Consider the following 22893-nt stretch of genomic DNA (forward strand, 5'->3'; position numbering starts at 1 on the left):
AATAGTGAATCAATAGTCACGAATCCCCAAAACACTGATCTCATCTGATGAGAACATGATTTCACAATCAATTAGACCAGATCTCCTAAGTATCTTTGAACCTTATGATTAGGGCATTAGAGAAAAAGCAATTCCAGCTTTTTCTAAAAAATCAATTTATTAGAAGTATTCTTCCATTAATTAATTGGAGATGTTTACTAAATAAACATAAAACTGTTTTTTAAGCCTTGGCAGGTAATCTTTAAAATCAGTAGCCAAAATATATTTAATTGTTACAGTGACACCACCACATAAAAGAATATATGATCCTGTGGGGCACCTAGATGGCTCAGTGGGTTAAAGCCTCTGCCTTCAGCTCAGGTCATGATCCCAGGGCCCTGGGATCGAGCCCAACATCGGGCTCTCTGCTCAGCAGGGAGCCTGCTTCCTCCTCTCTCTGACTGCCTCTCTGCCTACTTGTAATCTCTGTTTGTCAACTAAATAAATTTAAAAAATCTTAAAAAAAAAAAAAAAGAGGGACGCCTGGGTGGTTAAGCAGCTGCCTTCGGCTCAGGTCATGATCCCAGCATCCTGGGATCGAGTCCCACATCGGGCTCCTTGCTCCGCAGGGAGCCTGCTTCTCCCTCTGACTCTGCCTGCCACTCTGTCTGCCTGTGCTCTCTCTCTCTCTCTCTCTCTCTGACAAATAAATAAATAAAATCTTTAAAAAAAGAAAAAAAGAATATATGATCCTATTTCCAGGCCATTTCTAGCTAGAGATTCACATCTCTTTAATGCTCAGTGCTTGGTTCAATTGCCTTACCCCAATATTCTTAATTAAGGATCATAGTTCATTTTTGATAAGAGCAAATACCCAATTTGCTACCCAAAGGTCAAAGAAGTATGAGTGATTGAAATGTGGAAATTGGGATAAAATGCAAGATAATGTAACTTTTGCAGAATGTAACAAACTGGACTAATAATTTAAACTAAAACAGTAAGTTATATTCCTGAATTAATTTTAATAACTAACCGATATTTAAGCAGTAAAGTTCTTATTACTGGACAACCACTTGAAGGGAATGTCATGGAGGGAAGTTAAAAATCTAAGTTTTGGAGTTAAGCTAAATGATCTTTATGATTTCTTCTAATCCTGAGATTCTTTCTATGAAAAAAGAATTTCAAAGTATCCTTTGATCTACAAATAAAAAAGCTAATGATTTGTCTGGAACTCTGATCCTGGCCACATATGCATTTAAGTCTTTTTTTTCAAAAAGAACATTTGGGATTTAAATAAGCACATCAAAAAAGAAAAAAAAAATCTTGTCTCTTCTGCCCACACGTTTATCCATTTGAGTAAGAAAAAAAAAACATGTAAAATGAAATACATTATTTGCCTAAAAAAATCACACATTTTAAGTTTTAGTTGTTCTGTAAATACTATAGTTATTTGAATTCAAATCACTGATAAGTTTCTTCTACAGAAACTCACTATAGACCTTTATACCCAAAAGACATCATGAGTGTGCATCAGTGTATTTCTTTAGCTACGTGAAGTCAATTTCTATTTCAGATCTGAGAAGTGTAACAGGAAAAATATGCAAAGTAACACTTTTCGAGTAAGGTAGTGTGCTTTGGTGGTCCCAAAGAGGTCACATAAGATTCATGATTCACTTGGAAAAGAAGAAAGAATGACAAAATAAAATAAACCCCTGCAAATAAAATAGTTTAAATTTTATATTTTCAGAAAGCACAACAATTTTAAGGAAATCATATGTATTCAGAATTTAAGTGTAGGCTCCAAACTGTTAATACCAAGCTATAATAACCAAGTTATTCTGAACTTATGCAAATCCCAAGAATTATTTTCTAAGGGTCTAAGATGAAGATTGTATGTGTGTATTTGCCATAATGTAAGTGTGCAGAATTCATGTCAACACACTTTCAGTTGCAGTGATCATATAGATGTTTCCCCAAAAAAGATGTGATCAAAACTTTTGAGTCTGTAGCCCTATCCCACTTGCACTAATGACAAAATACTGCTTAGTGAAATGCAGTTAGAATTAAATAAAATCATTTTTTTAGTAAATGACACAGTTAATTTAATATTTGCTAAAACCCTGTATATAAAATATATATGTGCATAGAGTAAGAATTACGGTTGATTTATTTTTTTAATTTTTATTGAATGATTTTTAAACAGGTTCACACTATAAAAGAATGTATACTTGTATTGAATTCCAGCTATTTTAGACAAGATTTACAAAATCACCTTTTATCATAACATAGTCAATATTCTTTTGCATACTAATCAAGGGTATAACTCCCCATGCTCTTAAAAAAAATAACAAAATAAATTTGAACTCTGACAGAATCAGTGACTTAGGTGAGAAGAATGTGTGCCCTAGAAACTGCCAAAAATAGCAGACCAGAAATTAGACTTGTAATTCCTGAATTTTATGGTGCACTCAACTGCAAATCACTAAAACCCATTAGACATAATGGCCTGAACAAACCCACTTTTACAACCATTCAAAAAATATCTGTTCATTCAAGAAAACTGTGAGGAACAACTGTGGTTTGCCTGAACAAAGCCACTACCTTCTCTCTGCTGGGGCCGTCACGATGGCCTGAGCGAGTATACAGCCTTGGCCTGTGATGAAAAGAATCAGAACCTTCTTGTAAAAATTGTATGTATACTATTCGTTTTTAGGGATTTATCTAAAACTCCTAGTCAGAGCAATCACCAAAATAATATGTGTGTGGCCTCATTAAGAATGCTGAAATCTATCAAGGGGGAAAAGCCTCTCTCTTGAGAAAGACTAAAATTCTTGGACGTTAAACTCTTAACACCTCATACAGAGAAGACTAGTGCTAAATGACAAGGCTTTCAAAATATGACCATCTGTAACTTGTGAACCATCTTCCCTCTGCCTTCATGAAAAGTCCATATTTTAAGCATTAAAACTCGAGATCTTCCCTATTTTTAAACTAGATTCATTTCCTAGAACAAAGCATTTTTCCCATTTTTAAATAATGCACACTTCAGTTGATATTTTTTAAAGCAGTAAATTAGTCACTAGCTTTGTTTATAAAGCTTGCTGGATCTTGTAATTCTTAAAAACAACAACAACAACTCAACCAAAGTTTCTCAGACCCAACAGAAAACACTATATAAACACAGAGGGCATGAGCTGAATGGGTCCATCTCCAAGTAATACAGGCTGTTGTAAGTTACTGTCTTTACCCTGACTCTAATCATGTTACCATCTGTACCTATATATGCAGTTTCACATTTAATATGCAACTAGCAAGCATCCTATTAGATTCTTGATCGAGTAGGACCCTGAGAAAAAGTCCATTAAGAAATCACATATTATTTATGGTACCAGTCTGAAGTTTTTAAAGTGTCTAATCTTAAGAAGGCAGAAAGAAATAAAAGACTTCCCCCAAATGATTCTTATCACCATGTAAAGAAGAATATATACTTGACATTGAGGTGCCCGTCTAGTTTCAGTTATTTAAACCTAAGTATTTTTTAAACATACGAAAATCTCCTAATTTTGAAAAGCTAAATTTATAAAAATGTTGATAGGGTTCAAGTCCAGGCATAACCTAGGAAGTGATCTTGCTACCATAATCATAGCAGGTGTGCTCTGCGACTTAAATGGTCCATTGACTTGTTGCAGATTTCTGTTAGCCATAAGTACAGTTGGCATTATCTCCATGAATCCAGAGGCAGATCTGGGCGTACTTGAGGGGAGTGATGCGCACAGCCACGTTGTAATCCTTCTGCACGCCGTGGACATCCACCCATTGGTGGCCTGAATAGACGGCAATGATTTTGCGCTTCCAATTCTTTTTGTCTGGCTCTTTCAGACGCAGATAGACCCCAGAACCAGTGGAGCCTGACTCAGCGTCGCAGTATTGATAGAGGAGATCATTGGATTCGTCGGACACACTACAAAACCGGTAGACTAACTGATCGGCCCTATCATGATCAAATCCTGAGAAGTGGATCATTCCCCCAGGCAGCTTCTTGATGGTCGGACTGATTCCTAGTTCCATGTATTTCTTCTTGTGAGCACGCTTCAACTCCAAAAGAGCATAGTCATAGTCCAAAGCCGCGTCTCCCTTCCCTCCTCTAGCCCAGCCTTTGGGAATGTGGGTATTCTTGACCCGGGTCCACTGGAAGGAAGGCCTCCCCTCAGCAACTCTCCGACCCCGATGAGATTCCTTTCTTTTTCTTCCAGCCTTGGTTCTCTCCAGATTGTCTTTGGTACCTTCTCGCTGGTCACCACCATCAGCTTCTCTCCTGCTCCTCTTAGAACCCCTCCGCTTCTTGCCAGCACCCTTATTTCTCATCTTCAACAATCCTACCCTTAGCTTTTTACTCCCTTTGATGTAGTCCTTTCCATCATGCACACAGTGGGCAGCTGTTAGAACGTGGCTGGGGGAAATGAGAATGCCACTGCAGCCCGTGGAGAGCTTCACAGCTGTGTTGAAAGGGAAATTGTTTAAGAACTTTTTGTCCAAGATGCTGAATCTGCTGTCTGTGCCGTACACCTGTCTCTTCCTCCTAACAGATGCCCCTTTCCTGCTGATATTCTGAGGGGGCTCAAGGACCACATCTTGAACTTTCACTCTGGTGAAGGTCCGGGTGCCATTCTCGAAGACAGTCTCATAGGAAAGAGAATCTTCCAGATCAGAAAGGCTGGGAGCTGGGAGTTCTTTCTGGCATTCAATACCACACACTCTACTGAGCACCATCTTAGCATCTGCCTCAAAGGTGGGGCTGGTGAGATGGAAAGTCCTTTCACTGATCACCCGGGGTATTTTGCTCAAGTGCCACATAAAATCCTGTTCCATTTCAGATCCATCAATGAGGGTCCACCCAAGGGTGAGAAAGATCCAGCAAAATAGCATACTTTCCATTTTGTTCTTCTCTTTTGTCCTTAAAGATAGAAAAAGAAAGAGAAGCTTTATAATGTCCCCTTTTTATTTTTATTTTATTTTTTTTAAGATTTTATTTATTTATTTGACAGAGAGAAATCACAAGTAGATGGAGAGGCAGGCAGAGAAAGAGAGAGAGGGAAGCAGGCTCCCTGCCGAGCAGAGAGCCCGATGCGGGACTCGATCCCAGGACCCTGAGATCATGACCTGAGCTGAAGGCAGCGGCTTAACCCACTGAGCCACCCAGACGCCCCTCATGTCCTTTTTTAAAATATGTTACTTACCCATTTCATTTAGGCCTTGAGTCCCTAATGTACCATCACCACAACTTGGAATCCTTATTAGATTTTACTGAGATTAGATAAACACCCTGCCAAATAGGCTCCAAAATTAGTAAACTACATTTCACCCAATCTTCCTTCCACAAACTCTAACCCACCTTCCCCCACCTCCACGTGCCTCATCTACCTCTACCTCCCCAGATGGCCCAACACATGGGAAGGTAATATGGGGTGGTGAACTGGGGTCCCCTATTGCCTGAGCCACTCTCTCTCCCTAGGTCTCCTACAAACATTTTTCCAGGTGATTTAGAAACAAAGATGGCAGCAGATATCCAGAATTTTCGCCCTGCTCTTACCTCTTCAAGAGCAACAATTACAAATTCATCACTAGAGCATAAATGCCTAGCACAGAGCTCCAAAAATGTTCATTATAATGCAGTGAATTTCCTTAAACCATGGTTTGCAGACCAAGCTGACCAGTGGTGTGACGTACCATGCACTTTTCTTAAAACCAAGTTGTGCTTGGAACTACCATCTAAAGCAAAGCAACATACAAGAAGTGCCTTACAGTAGAACTTCAGACTAAAATTAGTTGTGGAATTTAAGGCTGTGGTTCTGGATTTGCCACTTGGGAGAACATGGTCCTGATTAAATAGAATCCCTTTCATCATTAGTCTCATCATCTAAGAACAGTGCCTTGTTCAATATTTTTTTAGTTGCCAGTGTTTGATACATTATATAATACCCCTTCTATTGCTTACATCTCCTTGCCCTCTTTTCCTGCTTCCCTAGGCTCACTGGTATGTAAAGCTATTACATAGAATTGATGTTTGCCAGTTTCTGCTTTGTGTGGGTAGGGGACAGTGGGAGCATTCTTTAGTCTTTTCTTCCATTTTATTTTATTTTATATTATTTTATTTCTTTTCAGTGTTCCAAAATTCACTGTTTATGCACCACACCCAGTGCTCCATGCAATACGTTCCCTCCTTAATATCTACCACCAGGCTCCCCCAACCTCCCAGCCCCCTCCCCTCCGAAACCCTTAGTTTGTTTCTCAGAATCCACAGTCTCTCATGGTTTGGCTCCCCCTCTGATTTCCCCCAGCTCACTTCTCCTCTCCATCTCCCAATGTCCTCCACGTTATTCCTTATGCTCCACAAGTAAGTGAAACCATATGATAGCTGACTCTCTCTGCTTGACTTATTTCACTCAGCATAATCTCTTCCAGTCCCGTCCATGTTGATACAAAAGTTGGGTATTCATCCTTTCTGATGGAGGCATGATTCTCCATTGTATATATGGACCATATCTTCTTTATTCATTCGTCTGCTGAAGGGCATCTTTGTTCTTTCCACAGTTTGGCAACTATGGCCATTGCTATTATGCACATTATGTATCTTTGGGGTAAATACCCAGCAGTGCAATTCCAGGGTATTAGGGTAGCTCTAATTTTAATTTCTTATGGCATCTCCACACTGTTTTCCAAAGTGGCTGCACCAACTTGCATTCCCACCAACAGTGTAAGAGGGTTCCCCTTTGTCCACATCCTTTCCAACATTTTTTGTTTCCTGTCTTGCTAATTTTGGCCATTCTAACTGGTGTAAGGTGATATCTCAATGTGGTTTTGATTTTAATCTCCCTGATGGCTAATGATGCTGAATATTTCATGTGTCTGCTAGCCATTTGTATGTCTTCTTTGGAGAAGTGTCTGCTCGTGTCTTTAGAGCAATTTTGAACTTCCAGGTCACTACTATTTGTGAGCTATATTCTCTGAGTCATTTTAAACTAATAGTTAAAGTATCAAGGCTTAGCATATGCTCTTCATTTTATAGACAGCTGGGACAATTCCAGGTTCGATTATTCCTACAATGCTTTTATCTTGATGCTTTCTGAGAAGGTTGGTTTTTGGTTTGGGTTTTGGCATGGAACAAAAGCTAACAAGAAATGTTAGGAAAGGTCCACAACCCAGCAAAAGATGTGGAGCTCTGTCATGACAAGCAAAAGTTATCTCTGAGGCAGGGCTGAATATGGGCATCTCTCTCTCTCTCTCTCTTTTAAGATTTTATTTATTTACTTGAGAGAGAGCATGAGCAGGGTGAGGGGCAGAGGAAGAAGCAGGCTCCCTGCTGAGTAGGGAGCCCATCGTGGGCTCGATCCCAAGCCTGCGATCATGACCTGGGCCGAAGGCAGCCGATTACCTGAGCCACCCAGATGCCCAAATATGGGCATCTCTTGACACAACAGAGTTCATTTGGCCCATATACAAGTAGAGAAGTTTGTTAACAACACTAATGGTATTCTTTTGATAAAACAAAACATATGCTACATGATCCACTTTATTGTTTAAACATGATATCTTCACTGAAACATGACATTGCATCACCAAAATTATACAGAAGTTTGGCAATTTCCATTTTTACCTACTCATACTTGCACACAGAGCAGTGGTGATTCTGGTTAATATTAGACTATCTTGTTTGCTGAATAGCTTGTAATTTGTTTTACTTTGGAGACAGGGCATTCTTCCCTACAGAATGATGGATATCATCAAAAATCAATAAAAAATATTATTCAGAAAAAAAACCACACTCATGTCCCAATATTTTCTAATCATCACCATGGCAAATGTCACTTTATACGAAGTAGTAAGTATATTGGCAGTGGTTTTGTTGAACCAGCTAGTATTTTCTTTTGTTATCTCCAATGCAATTTTCTTTTTTAAAGATTTTTATTTATTTACTTATTTGACAGACAGAGATCACAAGTAGGCAGAGAGGCAGGCAGAGAGAGAGGAAGGGAAGCAGGCTCCCTGCTGAACAGAGAGCCCGATGCGGGGCTCGATCCCAGGACCCTGGGATCATGACCTGAGCCGAAGGCTGAGGCGTTAACCCACTGAGCCACCCAGGCACCCCTCGAATGCAATTTTCACAATGACTATTTCATCAATTTTATTTCATTGAATTGGAGTCAAAAGGCTAACAACTCAGTAACTCTACTGAGGCCTTGAAATCATGTTTTAGTGGGTAGTTCCCAAGAAGAAATATTATGTCTTGGGGCACCTGGGTGGCTCAGTGGGTTGGGCCTCTGCCTTCGGCTCGGGTCATGATCTCGAGGTCCTGGGATCGAGCCCCGCATCGGGCTCTCTGCTCGGTGGGGAGCCTGCTTCTCCCTCTCTCTGCCTGCCTCTCTGTCTACTTGTGATTTCTCTCTGTCAAGTAAATAAATAAAATCTTTAAAAAAAAAAAAGAAATGTTATGTTTTTGTCTAAAAAAATAAAAAGCTAAAATCAGAGAATTATTTGCTGCCTCTTTGCCTAACAACAGAGCAAAACAGGTTATTTTTATAAATGTGTGTATGTGTACTTGATGTTACTGATTCTTAGCAAAATTTCAATCAAGAAAATTTTTTTGTGTGGGTGACACAATGTTTAAAAATTGACTTTTTTCATTTATTCCTTTATGACAACAGCTGTCCATTGTGAACTAATATAAGAATACACCAAAGAGGGTAGCCAGGTGGCTCAGTGCATTAAGCATCTGTCCTTGGTTCAGGCCATGATCTCGGGGTCCTGAGATGACTTGGGGAGTCTCTTTCTCCCTCTCCCTCTGTGCCCTGTCTCCTGCTTGTGCTCTCTCTCTCTCTCAAATACACAAAATCTTAAAAAAAGAATAAGATGATGAAGACCACAACAAAGAAGACAGCAACGAAGGGCACCTGGGTGGCTCAGTCAGGGGTGGACAACTGGCTCTTCATTCCCGCATAGGGCTGTGATCTCAGGGGACCTGGGATCGAGCTCTGCAGTGGGTTCACTGCTCAATGGGGAACCTGTTCCTCTCCCTCTCCCTCTTCCTCTGCCCACCACCCCCAACTCACACACATGTACAAGCTCTCTCTTGCTCTCAAATGGATAAATCTTTAAAAAAAAAAAAAATACACCAAAGACTGAAAGTCAGCCAAATAACCATGTTGAGAAATGCAAAGAATCACTCTGTACATTCCAACCCTTGGTACTAATGATCCACGGAGTAATCGGTGTGGGGAAGGCATTCCAAGGCCAGACAGAGGACATCTAAATCATGATCCTGTGATACCGTTTCCCCGATTAGGTTTTATTTTTTTTTTCACTGCTATTTAATTTGGCCTTACAACTAAAGCTCGTTAGGGATTAGAAAGGCAGAATGCAAATATTAAATGGCGATGGACAGGATGATCTTTTGCTACACCAATCATTGAATTGGACCATGAATCTCAAATGTAGAAGTCCCCCTACTCTCTTTCCCAAATAAAATACGGGCTCTGTGCCATAATTCTCTAGGCAGACTTTGAAGAAAGCCCCATGTCATGGTTAATTGTATGTGTCAACTTGACTAGGCCAGAGGGTACATTATTATCCAGAGGGTAACATGGTTCTGGGTGCCTCTGTGAGGGTGTTTCTGAAAGACAGCAGCATTTGAATGATAGGTGGTGTGAAGCAGACTTCGCTCCTGAATGTGGGTGGGCCTCATCTAATTACTGGAAGGCCTGCATAGAATGAAAATGCAGACCCTCCTGGGAGGAAGGGGGGACTGACTCCTCCTGCCTGCTTTGAGATGGGACATTGTTTTTTGTTGTTGTTGTTTTTCCTGCCTTTGGACTCTAAATGAAACATGAACAACTCAAAAGAATGTTATAGTTTGTTGATAACATTCCATACCTGTGTATGGCAAAATAAACTCTCTTTATCAAAGGATACCCAGATTTCCCTCCCAGATCAACAGTGTCAGCTTCATCTGGGATCTTGTTAAAAATGCTAGTTCTTAGAGTCGAACCCAGAGCTCCTTTACAAAACTCTCCATAATGAGGGGGCGAGGAGGAAGGAAGGTAGGGTTCTCAGCTACCCGTGTTTTAACCAGCTCTCCAGGCGATTTGGATATTCAGTAAAGTCTGAGAACCACAGTAGCAGTAAAGGTCCTGGGGCAGCCTCCCAAACCACACCCTAGAAGGCAGTTCCTCCGGGGATGATTGCTCAACCACGTTTCCAAAAGACCTCTGCTTCCTCTTCGTGTACAAAACAAATTTATTCTAAACTTCGCTCTTTTACTGTGTTGGCAATTGTTACTATCAAATGGTTCAGCTCTTAATAAAGAAAAAACATACTTGTATATAATAAGTTAATAATACATCCAAAAAGATTAGAACTCACTAGGCTAGGGGGAGGGGGAGAATGAGCAAAATGGGTGAAGGGGAGTGGGAACTACAGGCTTCCAGTTATGGAACAAATCTTGGGAACAAAAGGTACAGCCAAGGGAGTCTAGGCAATGGTATTACAATAGCATTGTATGGTGACCCATGGTGGCTCCACTGTGAAGAGCCCAGCAGAGCTGAGAGAATTGCCAAATCACGGTTCGATGCTGGAAACTAATGCAACATGGCATGTCCACCATACCTCAACTAAAAAACATTCAGTAGGCTTGTAGGTAATGCTTCCAACATCTGATGCTACAAATCAGGCATGAGCTTGGGTTTCCCAGCCCTGTCTGGTGCCCTTGGAGGGAGCAATGCACCACAGGAAAAAAGGCGATGCCCACATCTATCCTCGGGCATGGGAAGGGCAGCGCTTTATAATGGGACCTCAGAATCACAGTAATAAGAGGACATGAATCTAGTTAGCCTGTCTAATTTGGCCTATAATTTAAAACTGGACAAATGTTTAAGGACACTTGCTTTTGGAAAATCTAAGTTTGCCTTGTGGTTAACAGTCAGCGTAAGGTAAATGAGAGCTCTTACTGATAGAGCGACCCACAGTTCACTGGACACATCTCCACGGGCCCATCATCCAAAAGGCACCAGCTCATTGATATAAAGAGACACAGTCCCCACTGGCGGGGCAGCCCTAACATTTTGAAAGCTTTAAAGTCCCATGTCTCCCCTCATCCTCCTTTTTCCTGTTTTCCATTATAATTGTGACCTTGACTGTTGTTTTCCAGATGCCTTGGATTTGGGGCTTCAAATTCCAATTTTGGTTAACAAAAGTGAGGTTGCAGTCATGGGTCTCCACGGTGCGTCAGTATACGCACAGCTGATCAGGGGTTGGCTCAGGGAGACAAACCGAGTGGAAAAAGGGATTTTTGTAGATGAAGTTTTACCAATGGAGCAGCTGTTACTCCATCTTCGTACTTGGTCTATGTTAATAGAAACAACCACACTAATCTACAAGAGACAACTTCCTATCGCTGTTTGTTTGCTTATTCTTTTTCTTTTTTTTAAGATTTTATTTATTTATTTGACAGACAGAGACCACAAGTAGGCAGAGAGGCAGGCAGAGAGGAGGAAGCAGGCTCCCTGCTGAGCAGAGAGCCCGTTGATGCGGGGCTTGATCCCAGGACTCTGAGCCACCCAGGCACCCCATTGTTTGCTTATTCTTTCTTAGAGATGTGACTGTGTTAGTATTTAAAATACAGGAGCCTCTGAACCAGCATAGTGGTTATGTGTATTGAGCAGGGAGTAAAACACTTGGGCTAAGTCTCAGCTTTACCACTTCTCAGGAACATGAATTTGGGCAATTCGTTAACTTCGGTTTCAGCATCCTCATCTGCAAAGCTGGGAGACTAGTAATCTCTACCTCAGAACATAACCGTGGTGATTAAGTAAAATAATGTATCCAGAGAATTATCTCTGAGCCCAGAGCATAGTAAGCAGTCAGTAATAGGTGCTTTTATAATTATTATTCTACCTTAATGGGTGAATTAATATCACTTTAAAATAATTTATTACTTCAGCCAAAGCTATAGCACTCAGCTTTCTAAAACCAAACAACCAAATATTTTTATTTCAGGGTAGTTTCAGACACACCCTCAAACTCCCTTTTTCTTTGTTTTGTTAGGCTTTTTGCTCAAGGACAGCTACATTTTATAGACTTCCCAAATGAATGCTTTCCTAATTACTCATGTCTGTGAATATCTGTGGCTTTGCAATATATTTTTCTCAGAGCTATTAAACTTAAGTGTGATTAAACATTACCCAGCCATAGAACACTCGAATTGCATTTCCTGTGTCTTACTTATAACCTGGACCTATACTGGGAATTCTAGAACAGCCTCAGACCCTCAGCCTGAAAAGAAACAGAGTCAATGTCAAAATAATTACTCCAAGAGGGTGGTTTACAGCAAAATAAACACCTAAGTTTTTGAACCAGTCTATCTAGAGTGTATAGAATTTTACTATGGGACGACATAATTCTGTTGTAAGATTCAGTACCTCTCCTGATTTGGGTTTTATTTTTACCCTGAGAAGTGTATCGTTTAACTGAAGTAGGACAGGCAGACTAATGAAAGATTAAATGATTACTCACCATATTAAATATTTCAAATGAATTAATTTTCCTGTATCTGAAAATAAGAATATGGACTTACCATCAGAATCTGCACTATGTAAGATGATAGATATGTTAAATGTCTTAGTCGTAGCCATCATTCACAACATGTATATATATATTTATGTATACACACACATATATCTATTTACATATATATATTTAAATATTTACAATGTGTATATACATATATATATAAACATGATGTATACCTTAAATATATATATTTTTGGCACTCGTACTTCAATAAAGGAGGAGAAAAAAAAAAAAAAAAGAATTTGCATGGAGCTACCCTCCCTCACCGGGTAATAGACTTGCCCTTACTCATGGCTGTCTTTGTACCTGGTCCGTGTTACGTATCACCATTGTCCAAGTTCATGTGAATATGGTGCTGCCCTAGAACATAACTTTGCATGAACCTGTTAACTAATATGGTCCAGGCGTGGTGGGGGTCAGGGACTGCTCAGATCCATGACCTTGGAGGCTAACACTGCCTTCTACCTCATGTGTTTGTCAGGACACAGAAACGACTGCATAGCCACTTTTGACAACATGCCTGTAGCTGTCCACGTCTCCAGCCGGCTGCCCCTCCCAACAGCACTGTCTCCAGTCACACGCCACAAACATGCGGAAACACACACTGCCATCCTCACTCCTTTCCCTCCTGCAGCCTCCACCTGCCCAGGAGAGATGGACACACAATGGGTAGACACCGTGTCCTGGCCCGGACATTCTCAACCACCGCAGATCGAAGGGCTGGTGTAGGCAAAAGGGCCGCTGCACGGGGGGAAGGAGCGTGAGCAGAGAGAGAAAGCAGGTGCGAGGCGGGCATCGCGTGGCTTAGGTTGTCGAGAGCACTTGGAAAAGCTTTAATAGTCACTCTCACAAACCTGGAGCAGGGGTAGCTTAAAAAGTCTAATTCTCAGCCCACTGGAGGCCCTCACCTAGCGTTAGTGATGAGAAAGTAACAGTAACTGGTAATCGGTTACTAGTAACCGACTGATGTAAGTAACAGTAACATGACATAAGTACCAGTAACTAGTAATCGGTGATGTAAGGTGTTCAGGGATTCTGCAGGCAGTAGGCCTTGAGGGCAGTATGATTTTCAGGAAAGTTATTTAAACTCTCCCAACATTAGTTCCTACATTGTTTAAACAGGAATGAGATCTGAGAGTCTTTTTGTGAGAAACTACTATGCTGTATACAAACCCAATGCCCAAGCACAGCAAGCATCCACAATGAGAGCAATCACTGTGAACGTCAACCCACAGGAACCAAAACATAGGCAGATATTTACAAGGGATCTCCTACATCTCTGATGGCCGTGCACCTCACTGTGGGAGGCCCAGAAATGGCTCCCGAAGAGAGCCATATACCTGAATCCGCAGCACCTGTGAATGTGTTCCTCCTAAGGTTAGAGAGACTGCACCTGTGACTTCCTGACACTTTCTTACAGGAGATGAGCTGGGATTATCCAGGTGAGGCCCAGGTAATCACCGGGATCCTTATAGGGAGGAGGGTCAATGTGGGCGGCCTCTAGCACCGGCAGAGGGCAAGGGAACAAATATCTCTCCTTGAATTCCCAGAAGAAATGCAACCCCATGGACCCTCTTGACACTTCTCCAGAAGCATAAGATACTGTGTTTTAAATCTCTACATTTTTTATCATTTTTATAGCAGCAGTAGATAAAGATAAGAGTCTAGTTTTTGCAACTGTCTCTCCTGGATGTTTACAAATAATAAGTAGGAAAAAAAGTTGGGTTCAGAGGCTTAGACATAAATGAAAAATTTCATGTTAAGGAAAACGATACAGTCATGCAGTTTTCCAACTAAAAATAGAAGAGCGTGTTAAAACTTTTTGGTGGTCATGGTAGACAGAGACAAGAATTGGAACGTGTAGATAAATTTGTTTATTTGACAAACGCATACTGAGTCCTTACTATGTTATGCACCATTTCAAAGTTTCTTTCCTTGTTTGAGAACCTCAATGATAATACCCCCCCCCCGCCCCCGACCTGCCCAGCTGGAAGAGAACACTTCTAAGACACCACTCAGCTCGAAAGTCTCAGGCTAAACCACCAATGAGAAAACACCTAACTGAGTCAAGAGTGATCCTTGAGAAAATCACTGCTCCCCTCCCCGGGATAGGAACTTTCCTGCTCTTCGCACTGCCACCACTAGATGGCACCGCTAGCCCGCGGAAGGCCGATCTAAAGCCCTGCATTGGAATTGTTTACACTGAGCTGTGATACAGAATTTATTTTGAATGCATGTAGGACTCAGCAGGGGAATAAATCCAATTGGCTAATAATATACTAAATGGTTGTCACATATGGAGTTTATCACATTTAGAAAACCCATCTACAGGCCACAGAGCCTATCCTGATGAACTGAGGGCTGATGGTGCTGTCTACAGCCAGACAATTTTCTGGCAGGTGGGCTTTCCAAAACCCATCCTAGTGCCAGCACCTTTCCACTCTGACCTCCAGCACTGCTAAACAGCCTCTGAAAATGTGCTGCATGTCGTTTCGACACAAAGAAAAATCTTCAACTTGCCAACTATTTCACATATGTTTATCAAATACTTTATATAATCCATTACCAAAGGATAAGCTCTCCATGACTCAATGCTGAAAAGAAACGGCAAGAAAGTTCATTGACAGTGTGCCAATTTCTACTCAAAATACCATACCATAGCACTATTTTCAAGTTCAGTTTCGGGGATGGAGACAAAGTAACGTCTGCTTTAAAAATTTGGCAGTCCTTGAGGGCAGGAAGATGGTAAAGTTACAGAGTTGATTATTTTACAGTGACCCACAACTTCTGTTTCTCATCACAATAAAAAATAAAACCTCTTTTGTTTTTTAGCTATTTTTCCAAGACATGGACATTTCAATTTATGGAATGGATATGCTGTGTGTAAATCAACTTTGGGGTGAATGGTACTAAGGGAACCCCAAGGCAACCCTCTGGGGGCTAGCTCATACATGGAGATGATAGGAAGCCCACAGCATATGGCTCTTGACTTCGTTTTTATCTTGTGAGTTGGCCTTTCAGAGCAAAAAATACATGTAAATGTATGAGTTTTGCTACTCTGCAGGCTTTAAAGCATCTTAGGATCACGATGTTGTTGTCTAGTTGCATGTCAGTTTAGCTATTTGAAGCTTTGAGGGGAAAGTGGGGGTTAAGCGGAGTTAGAAAATAACTTTTATACCACTAATATGGCTTTGCTGTTTCCCAACCGCTCAGCTCAGATTTCTCATTTCGAAGTTAACTCAGTGCCAGCTGAGGGGGCTTCAGCCTCCAGAATTCCAAGTCTGATCCTACTGTTAAAATGCAATATGCTGGCCTTGGATATTTGAGCACTGGGCAGAGAAAGATAAATAATTGACTCGATGGGGAAAATTAACTCACATTAGCGATAGCTTATTTTAACATATAATGAGCACATCCTATCTGCCAAGCATTAAGCTAAAAACCTCATATTTAAAAACATGAAAAAGAATCTTAAGAGTGTAAAGGTTTCTGAGTTGTGTGCAAGAAAATTGGGCAGCATGTCCATGCTCAAGCTCCTCTCACACTAAAGGGGCTTCTCTAATATCTTCTAGTAAAAATAAAATTCCATATACTTGGCCTCTACTTTTAAGCCTAGATTTCTTACTTGGCTGGAACTTGGACATTCTCCCTTCTAAATTATAAACCAGATTCTAAGCATAATTCTACAGGATTACTTTTAGAATATTCTTTAGAGACAAATGCACTGGGATAAAATGAGAATTAATTTTAGAAGTGAGAAGGGTTAATTAAAGGGCACGGATAACTAGATAGGACAAGCAGTCCCTTTTCAAGTCAGTGACAGTGTAAAAAGGCCAAAGGAAGCTGGTGGGAGTGTTCCTACAACTTTTCAAAAACTTTAATTGTGGAAATTTTCCCAACTACACAGAAGTAGAGGGAAAAGTTTAAAAAATAAAATAAAAGAGGAAAAAAACATAACACCACACGCCCATCACCCAGCTCCAGCAATTACCAATATTTTGCCAATCTTGCTCTGTCTATCCCCCCCTTACTTGAATTTTAAACAAGTACAGGAGTTTTCCATTTCATTTCAAAAATGTTTTTCATTGCTCCTTTTGCTGACCTGTGCAGCCAAGCTGAGGAAAGACAGAGAGACAGACAGAGGGACAGAAAGTCAGAGAGAGATTCCTCGCTTTCATAGTAACCCTGCCAAAGAGGCTTTCAACCAGGGAAGACTGTCCAAGAATGGCTTTACACCTTTTTCAACGGCATCTGTTAATAATCATAAAAATAAAGAGGGTCCCCTCTCTGGTACTGCTTATAAGAAAGAATTCCATTTAGGGTCCAATGCAAACACTCTTACTGTTAATATTCAACTGTGAGGGGGCGGCACACAGAGTTGCCTATAGGGAGAGTAGTTTCTTGGAGGACTTGAAGTGCTAAGTTGGATCCCTGTCTTTGGAGCCCTTCTAAGAAACTCTCCTTGGGTGGGTCTGCCTTTCTCGGGGAAACGTCCAGAATCTTGGGTTTTGCCCTGTCTGCGGGGGTGGCTCCGTCCTTACCTGCAAAGCTTAGCCGGTGCTCGGGGCGCTGCCCAGCTCGAATCAAGGCTCCCCCCAGGCGGTCAGAGCGCTGGCCGGGGCGGCCGGAGGCTGTGCTACGAGCCTTGCGGACCCGCCCGCACCGCCAGCAGCTCGTGGCGGAGACTGCGGCGGAGGCCCGAGGCGAGCTGCGCGCGGGCCGGCAGATGGGAGGGGAAAGGGGGCGATGACGCCGGGCGGACGCAGGGGGGAGGCAAAGGAGGGGAGGAGGTGGGCTAGAGGAGAGGCAGGGAAAGAGGGAGGGGGAAGAACCCGGACGCCGGGCCGGGCCGAAGGAGGGGGGTTCCTCGGACGCGCGGAGCAGACGGGCCCCCACCTCTCACCCCAGCATCTCTGTCCCCAGAGTGCAAGAACGGTGCACCCGGAAACATGCGTGACTCGGTTCGCAAGAGATGGCTGTCCCCCGAGGGTGGGCATCCCTCGCACGCTGTCTGAAAGTTGGGGAGCAAGGGTGAGGGGAGTGTGTGGGAGTTGTTCAGGAGTCTCACTACCCCGCCTCTCGGTCTACACCCCAGCCATCCCGAAGAACCAGAGCTGTTTCCCCAACCCCATCCCAAGCCGTCTCTCCCCGGGGATCTCGCTTCCTGGTGCGTATCCCCCCGCGGGGCAGATCCCCCGCGGGGCAGATCCCACGCGGGACGGTGGGCTGGGTGAGGGCTGCGTGTAACCTCAGGTGGCCGCAGGCGCCCTCGCCGGGCCGGGCTGCGGGCTCCCGCCGAGCGTCCTGGGCCGCCGCCAGGGGGGGAGCGTCAGTTGCCCTCCGTCCAGAGTCCCATTGGCTTCTCCAGGAGTGTCCGATTCTCGCCCAGCTCTGTCCACCTCGGTCCTCCCGGCGTGCTAACCGCGTCCTTTCTCACGCTCTTCTTCTCCTCCTTGGCAGACGTGCCTCTCTGGAGTGCGGACCACCTGGGGAACGGAGTCTCGCGGATTCCACGTCTACTAAACTGCTACTGGGCCGCAGGTCTGCGCAAGATGCACCCATAAACTGGGTCGTGGCCCTCCAAGCGGGGAGAGCAAAGAAGTGCACAAGGATTTATAACGCAAGGTCTTCGCATAGTCCATAACACTTGGCTCATTAGTGGGTTGTTGCCTTTCTCGAGTTTCTGTGTATTTTTTTTTAACAAAATGAGATCAGAATATATATATATATATATATATATATATATATACACGCACGCATGCAATTTTCCCTTTTTTTACTTAGCATTTTCACATATGCACTTACTATAATTAAAATCTATTAATACTTTTTATCTGGTATAAAATAATTAGTTCTGAAGCCCTCTGTCTCTCTAATTAGGTCATAACCTTCATAGGCATCTTTGAATCCCCACCCTCTGCCGTATAATAGACCTGGCATATAATAGACGTCGAGTATGTAGTCAACTAAAAAAGTTTGCAAGTGAAATTGAGCATGGGGGAGTCCTAGAGAAAGCCCAGAACTCAGAGTGGAAGGCCCATCTGGTACTAAATACCTGGGCCCCGGGCCTCGTTTTCTTCAGCAAAGTATCAAGAAGGTTGAGCTTGGGTTGGGGGTGGGGGTGTTGGTTGGGGGAGGTGGTCCTAGAGTCTGCACTTCTCAGACATTAGGGGATTTTAATGCTGCATAAATCCAGGAGGATTTAGTGCGGGCCCAGGACTGAGTTCTTTAATTCAGTCATCACCCCAGGTGAAACTGACTGTAAGAGCTCTCACATTTTCAGGGCCCTCATCCTGAACCTTCCACCCTGACCACTCCCACCCCCCACCTCAGGTTTACTGAGATATAAGTGACTTATAACACTGTGTACATGTAAGGCAAACAGTGTGATGATTTTTTACACACATGCCTTCCAAAGTGTTTACCACGGTAAGGTTAGTTAACCCATCCTTAACCTCACCTCACTGTCGTTTTTAAGTTGTTATGGTGAGAACATTAAGTCGTTATTCTCATAGCAACTTTCAGAATTCCGATATTGTTAAGTATAGTCACTGTGCTGTCCACTAGATCCCTGAAACTTAACCATCTTATAACTGAAGAGTTTATACCCTTTGACCAACATCTCCCCATGTCCCCCACCCCTCAGCCTTTGGCAAATATTCCATTCTACTCCACCTCTGTGAATTCAATGTTTTTAGATTTCAGAGCTCTCAAGTCTATTCATGTTGTCTCAAATGGCAGGATTTCTTTTTTTACAGCTGGATAATATTCCATTAAATACATAAATATATAATTATTGTATAGATAGGTAGATGTATGACTTTTCTTTATCCATTCACCTGTCAAAGATACTTGGGTTGCTTCCATGTCTTGGCTACTGTGAATAATACTGCAATGAATATGGAAGTGCAGATCATCTCTTTGAAATGTGATTTCGTCTTTACATATATACCCAGAATGGAATTGATGGATCATAGGGGAGCTCCATTTTTAATTTTTTGAGGGATTTCCATACCATTTTCCAGAGTCGCTACACCAATTTCCATTCCTACCATCAGTGAGCCAGGGTTCCTTTTTCTCCACATCCTCCCCCAGCATTTGTTCTCGTATATCATTTTGATAACAGCCATTCGAATGGGTGTGAGTTGACATTTATTTTGTTGCAGCTTTAATAAATAATAAATAATAATAATTAATAATAATGATATTGAGTTCATTTTCAGCTATAATTTGTGTATCTGCTTTGGGAAAAGTCCTCTACCCATTTTCAATCAGATTATTTGGGGTTCTTTGTTATTGGGCTGTATGAGCTCCCTATATTTGTGGATATTAACCCCTTATCAGGTAGATGGCTTGCAAATATTTTCTCCCATTCAATAGGTTGCCTTTTTTTTTTCTGTTGATGGTGTCCCTTGCTGTGCAGAAGCATTTAGTTGGATGTTGTTCCACTTATTTATTTTTACTTTTATTTCTTGTACTTTTGGTGTCAAATCTGAAAAATTGTCGCCAAGACCAATAACAAGGAGCTTTTCCCATGTGTTTTCTTCTAGGATTTTTATGGTTTCAAAGCCTACTTTTCAGTCCTTACCCCATTTTGTGTTAATTTTTGTGTGTAGTTTAAGAGTCAAGTCTAACTTTATTTTTTTGCATGTGGATATCCAGTTTTCCTAACACCATTGTTTGAAAAGACCATCCATTCTTGGGTATTCTTGGCTTCCTTGTTGAATACTGGTTGACTATGTATATGTGGGTTTATTTCTGGGCTCTTAGTTCTGTTCTATTGATAATTGTGTCTGTTTTTGTGCCAGTACTATCCTGTATAGATTACTGTAGCTTTAACTATAGTTTGAAATCAGGAAGTGTGGTATCTCCAACCTTGTTCTTTCTCCAGATTGCTTTGGCTATTTCGATTTGTGTGTGTGTGTGTGTGTGTGTGTGTGTGTGTGTGTGTGTGGTTTCATAGGAATTTCAGAATTCTTTTTCTATCTCTGTGAAAAATGGGGACTACATTGAATCTGTAGATGCCTTAACGTACTACAGACATTTTAACAATATTTACTCTTCTGATACATGAACACAAGATATCATTCCATTTATTTTTGCCTTCAGTTTCTCTCCTCTGTGTTTTACAGGTTTTGGTGTATTGGTATTTAACTTGGTTGGTTACATTTATACTTAAGTGTTTTATTGTTTTTGTTATTACAAATGAAATTGTTTTCAGATACTTTGTTAGTGTATAGAAATGCAACTGATTTGTGTACAATGATTTTGGGTTTTTTGTTTCAAGTTTTTATTTAAATTCTTGTTAACATATAGGGTAGTATTGGTTTCAGGAGTAGAAATCAGTGGTTCATCACTTACATAGAACACCCGACTGCTCATCACGATAAGTGCCCTCCTGAATCCCCATCACCCTTTTAGCACATCCCATCCGCCACCGACCACCCTCCATCAACCTTCAGTTTGTTCTGTATTGTACATTGATTTTTGTATCCTGAAACTTTACTAGATTGCTATATTAGGTCTAATAGGTGTTTTTTTTTTTTTTTGGTGGAGTCTTTGGGATTTTCTATATATAAAATTATTTCATTAGTATACAGAGACCACTTTACTTCTTCATTTCTGATTCAAGTGCTTTTATAATTTTTTTCTTGCCTAATTGCTCAGGCTAACATGTCCAGTAATATAATGAACAGTTTGGTGAGAGTAGGCACCCTTGCTTGTTTCTGATCTTAGAAGGTAAGTTTTCAACCTGTTGCCATTGAGTATGATGTAATCTGTAGGCTTGTCATATATGGCCTTTTGTTATACTGAGATATACTCATTCTGTACCCAATTTTTTTAGCGTTTTTATCATGAAAGAATGTTGAATTTGGGTAAAAGCTTTTTCTGCATCTACTGCAAAGATCATTTGATTTTTGTCTTTTATTCTATTAATGTGGCCTATCACACATTTATTGATATGCATCTATTGAACAATTCTTGTCTTCTCAAGATAAATCCCACTTGAACATGATATATGATCCTTTTAATGTGATGTCGAGGGGTGCCTGGCTCAGTTCACTGGATATCTAACTCTTGATTTCAGTTCAGGTCATGATATCAGGGTCATGGGATCAAGCCCTGCATCTGGCTCTGCACTCAGCAGAGAGTCTGCATGGGATTCTCTCTCTCTCACTCCCTCTCCTCTTTCTCTAATGAAATGAATAAAATCTTTAAAAAGAATTAATGTGTTAAAAACAAGAATTAATGTGATGTTGAATTCAGTTTGCTAGTATTTTCTTGACAAGTTTTGCGTGCATGTTCTTTAAAGATCTTCACCTGTAGCTTTCCTGTAGTATCCTTGTCTGGCTTTTGTTTGGGGTAATGCTAGCCTTGGAAAACAAGTCTGAGAGTGTTCCTCCTCTTCAATTTTTTTAGAGTTTGAGAGGAATTAGCATTAATTCTTCTTTATGTGTTTAGTAGAATTCATCCATGAAGCCATCTAGTCCTAGGCTTTTCTTTGTTGGGAAGATTTTAATTACTGCTTCAATCTCCTTACTTGTTATTAGTTTGTTCAGATTTTCTATTTCTTCATGATTCAGACTTGTTAGGTTGTATTTTCTAGGAATTTATTTATTTCTTCTAGGTTGTCCAGTTTGTTGGCATATAACTGTTAATATTTGTCTCCTATAGTCTTTTGTATTTATGTGGTATCAGTTGTAATACTCATTTTTCATTTCTGATTTTGAGCGCTCTCTCTCTTTCTCTCTCAGTAATTCTAGCTAAAGGTTTGTGAATTTTATTTACCAACCAAGAAAACCAACTCTAAATTTTTTTGACCTTTTCTATTTTTTTGTATTCTATATTTCATATATTTCTATTCTAGTCTTTGTTATTTCCTTTCTTCTACTAACTTTAGGCTTATTTTCTTCTTGTTTTTATAGTTCTTTGAGGTGTAAAGTTAGGTTGTTTGATTTTTTTTTTCTTAATGCAGGCATTTATTGCTATTAGCATTCCTCTTAGCACTGATTTTGCTGTATTCCAAAGGTTTTGGTATGTTATGTTTCCATTTTCATTTGTTTTAATATATTTTTTTATTTCTCATTAAATTTCATCCATGACCCATTTGTTGCTCAGGAGTGTGATGTTTAATTTCCACATATTGTAAATTTCCCAGTTTTCCTCCCATTAGTGATTTTTAGTTTCATACCATTGTGGTCAGAAACATACTTGATATGGTTTTAATCTTAAATTTGCTGAGACTTTTTTTTTTGTAACTAACAAATAATCTATCCTAGAGAATGTTCCATG

General features: G+C 41.0%; 2 protein-coding genes across 2 annotated transcripts; one reads left to right on the forward strand and one right to left on the reverse strand.

The window, feature by feature from the left end:
• Window positions 1-2144: 2144 nt before the first annotated feature.
• Window positions 2145-17321, reverse strand: PRSS35 (serine protease 35). Its single transcript, XM_082731679.1, has 2 exons — window positions 17142-17321; window positions 2145-4933 (listed from the first exon to the last, which is right to left on the reverse strand). Exon 2 carries the CDS (start codon window positions 4912-4914, stop codon window positions 3676-3678), a length of 1239 nt encoding a protein of 412 aa, XP_082587805.1. The 5' UTR covers window positions 4915-4933; window positions 17142-17321; the 3' UTR covers window positions 2145-3675.
• LOC309864107 (uncharacterized protein) lies at window positions 13883-18429 on the forward strand (the record flags this gene model as incomplete). The annotated part of the gene is made up of 4 exons (XM_082729445.1): window positions 13883-13977; window positions 14903-14999; window positions 17155-17767; window positions 18061-18429. 4 exons carry the CDS (start codon window positions 13883-13885, stop codon window positions 18162-18164), a joined length of 909 nt encoding a protein of 302 aa, XP_082585571.1. The 3' UTR covers window positions 18165-18429.
• Window positions 18430-22893: the final 4464 nt, after the last annotated feature.

The sequence above is a fragment of the Mustela nivalis genome (genome assembly GCF_964662115.1).
Source record: "Mustela nivalis genome assembly, chromosome: 5".
Classification (NCBI taxonomy): domain Eukaryota; kingdom Metazoa; phylum Chordata; class Mammalia; order Carnivora; family Mustelidae; genus Mustela; species Mustela nivalis.

Excerpts from the sequence above, each read along its gene's own strand:
- PRSS35 (XM_082731679.1), bottom strand. The coding sequence starts at position 4,914 with ATGGAAAGTATGCTATTTTGCTGGATCTTTCTCACCCTTGGGTGGACC.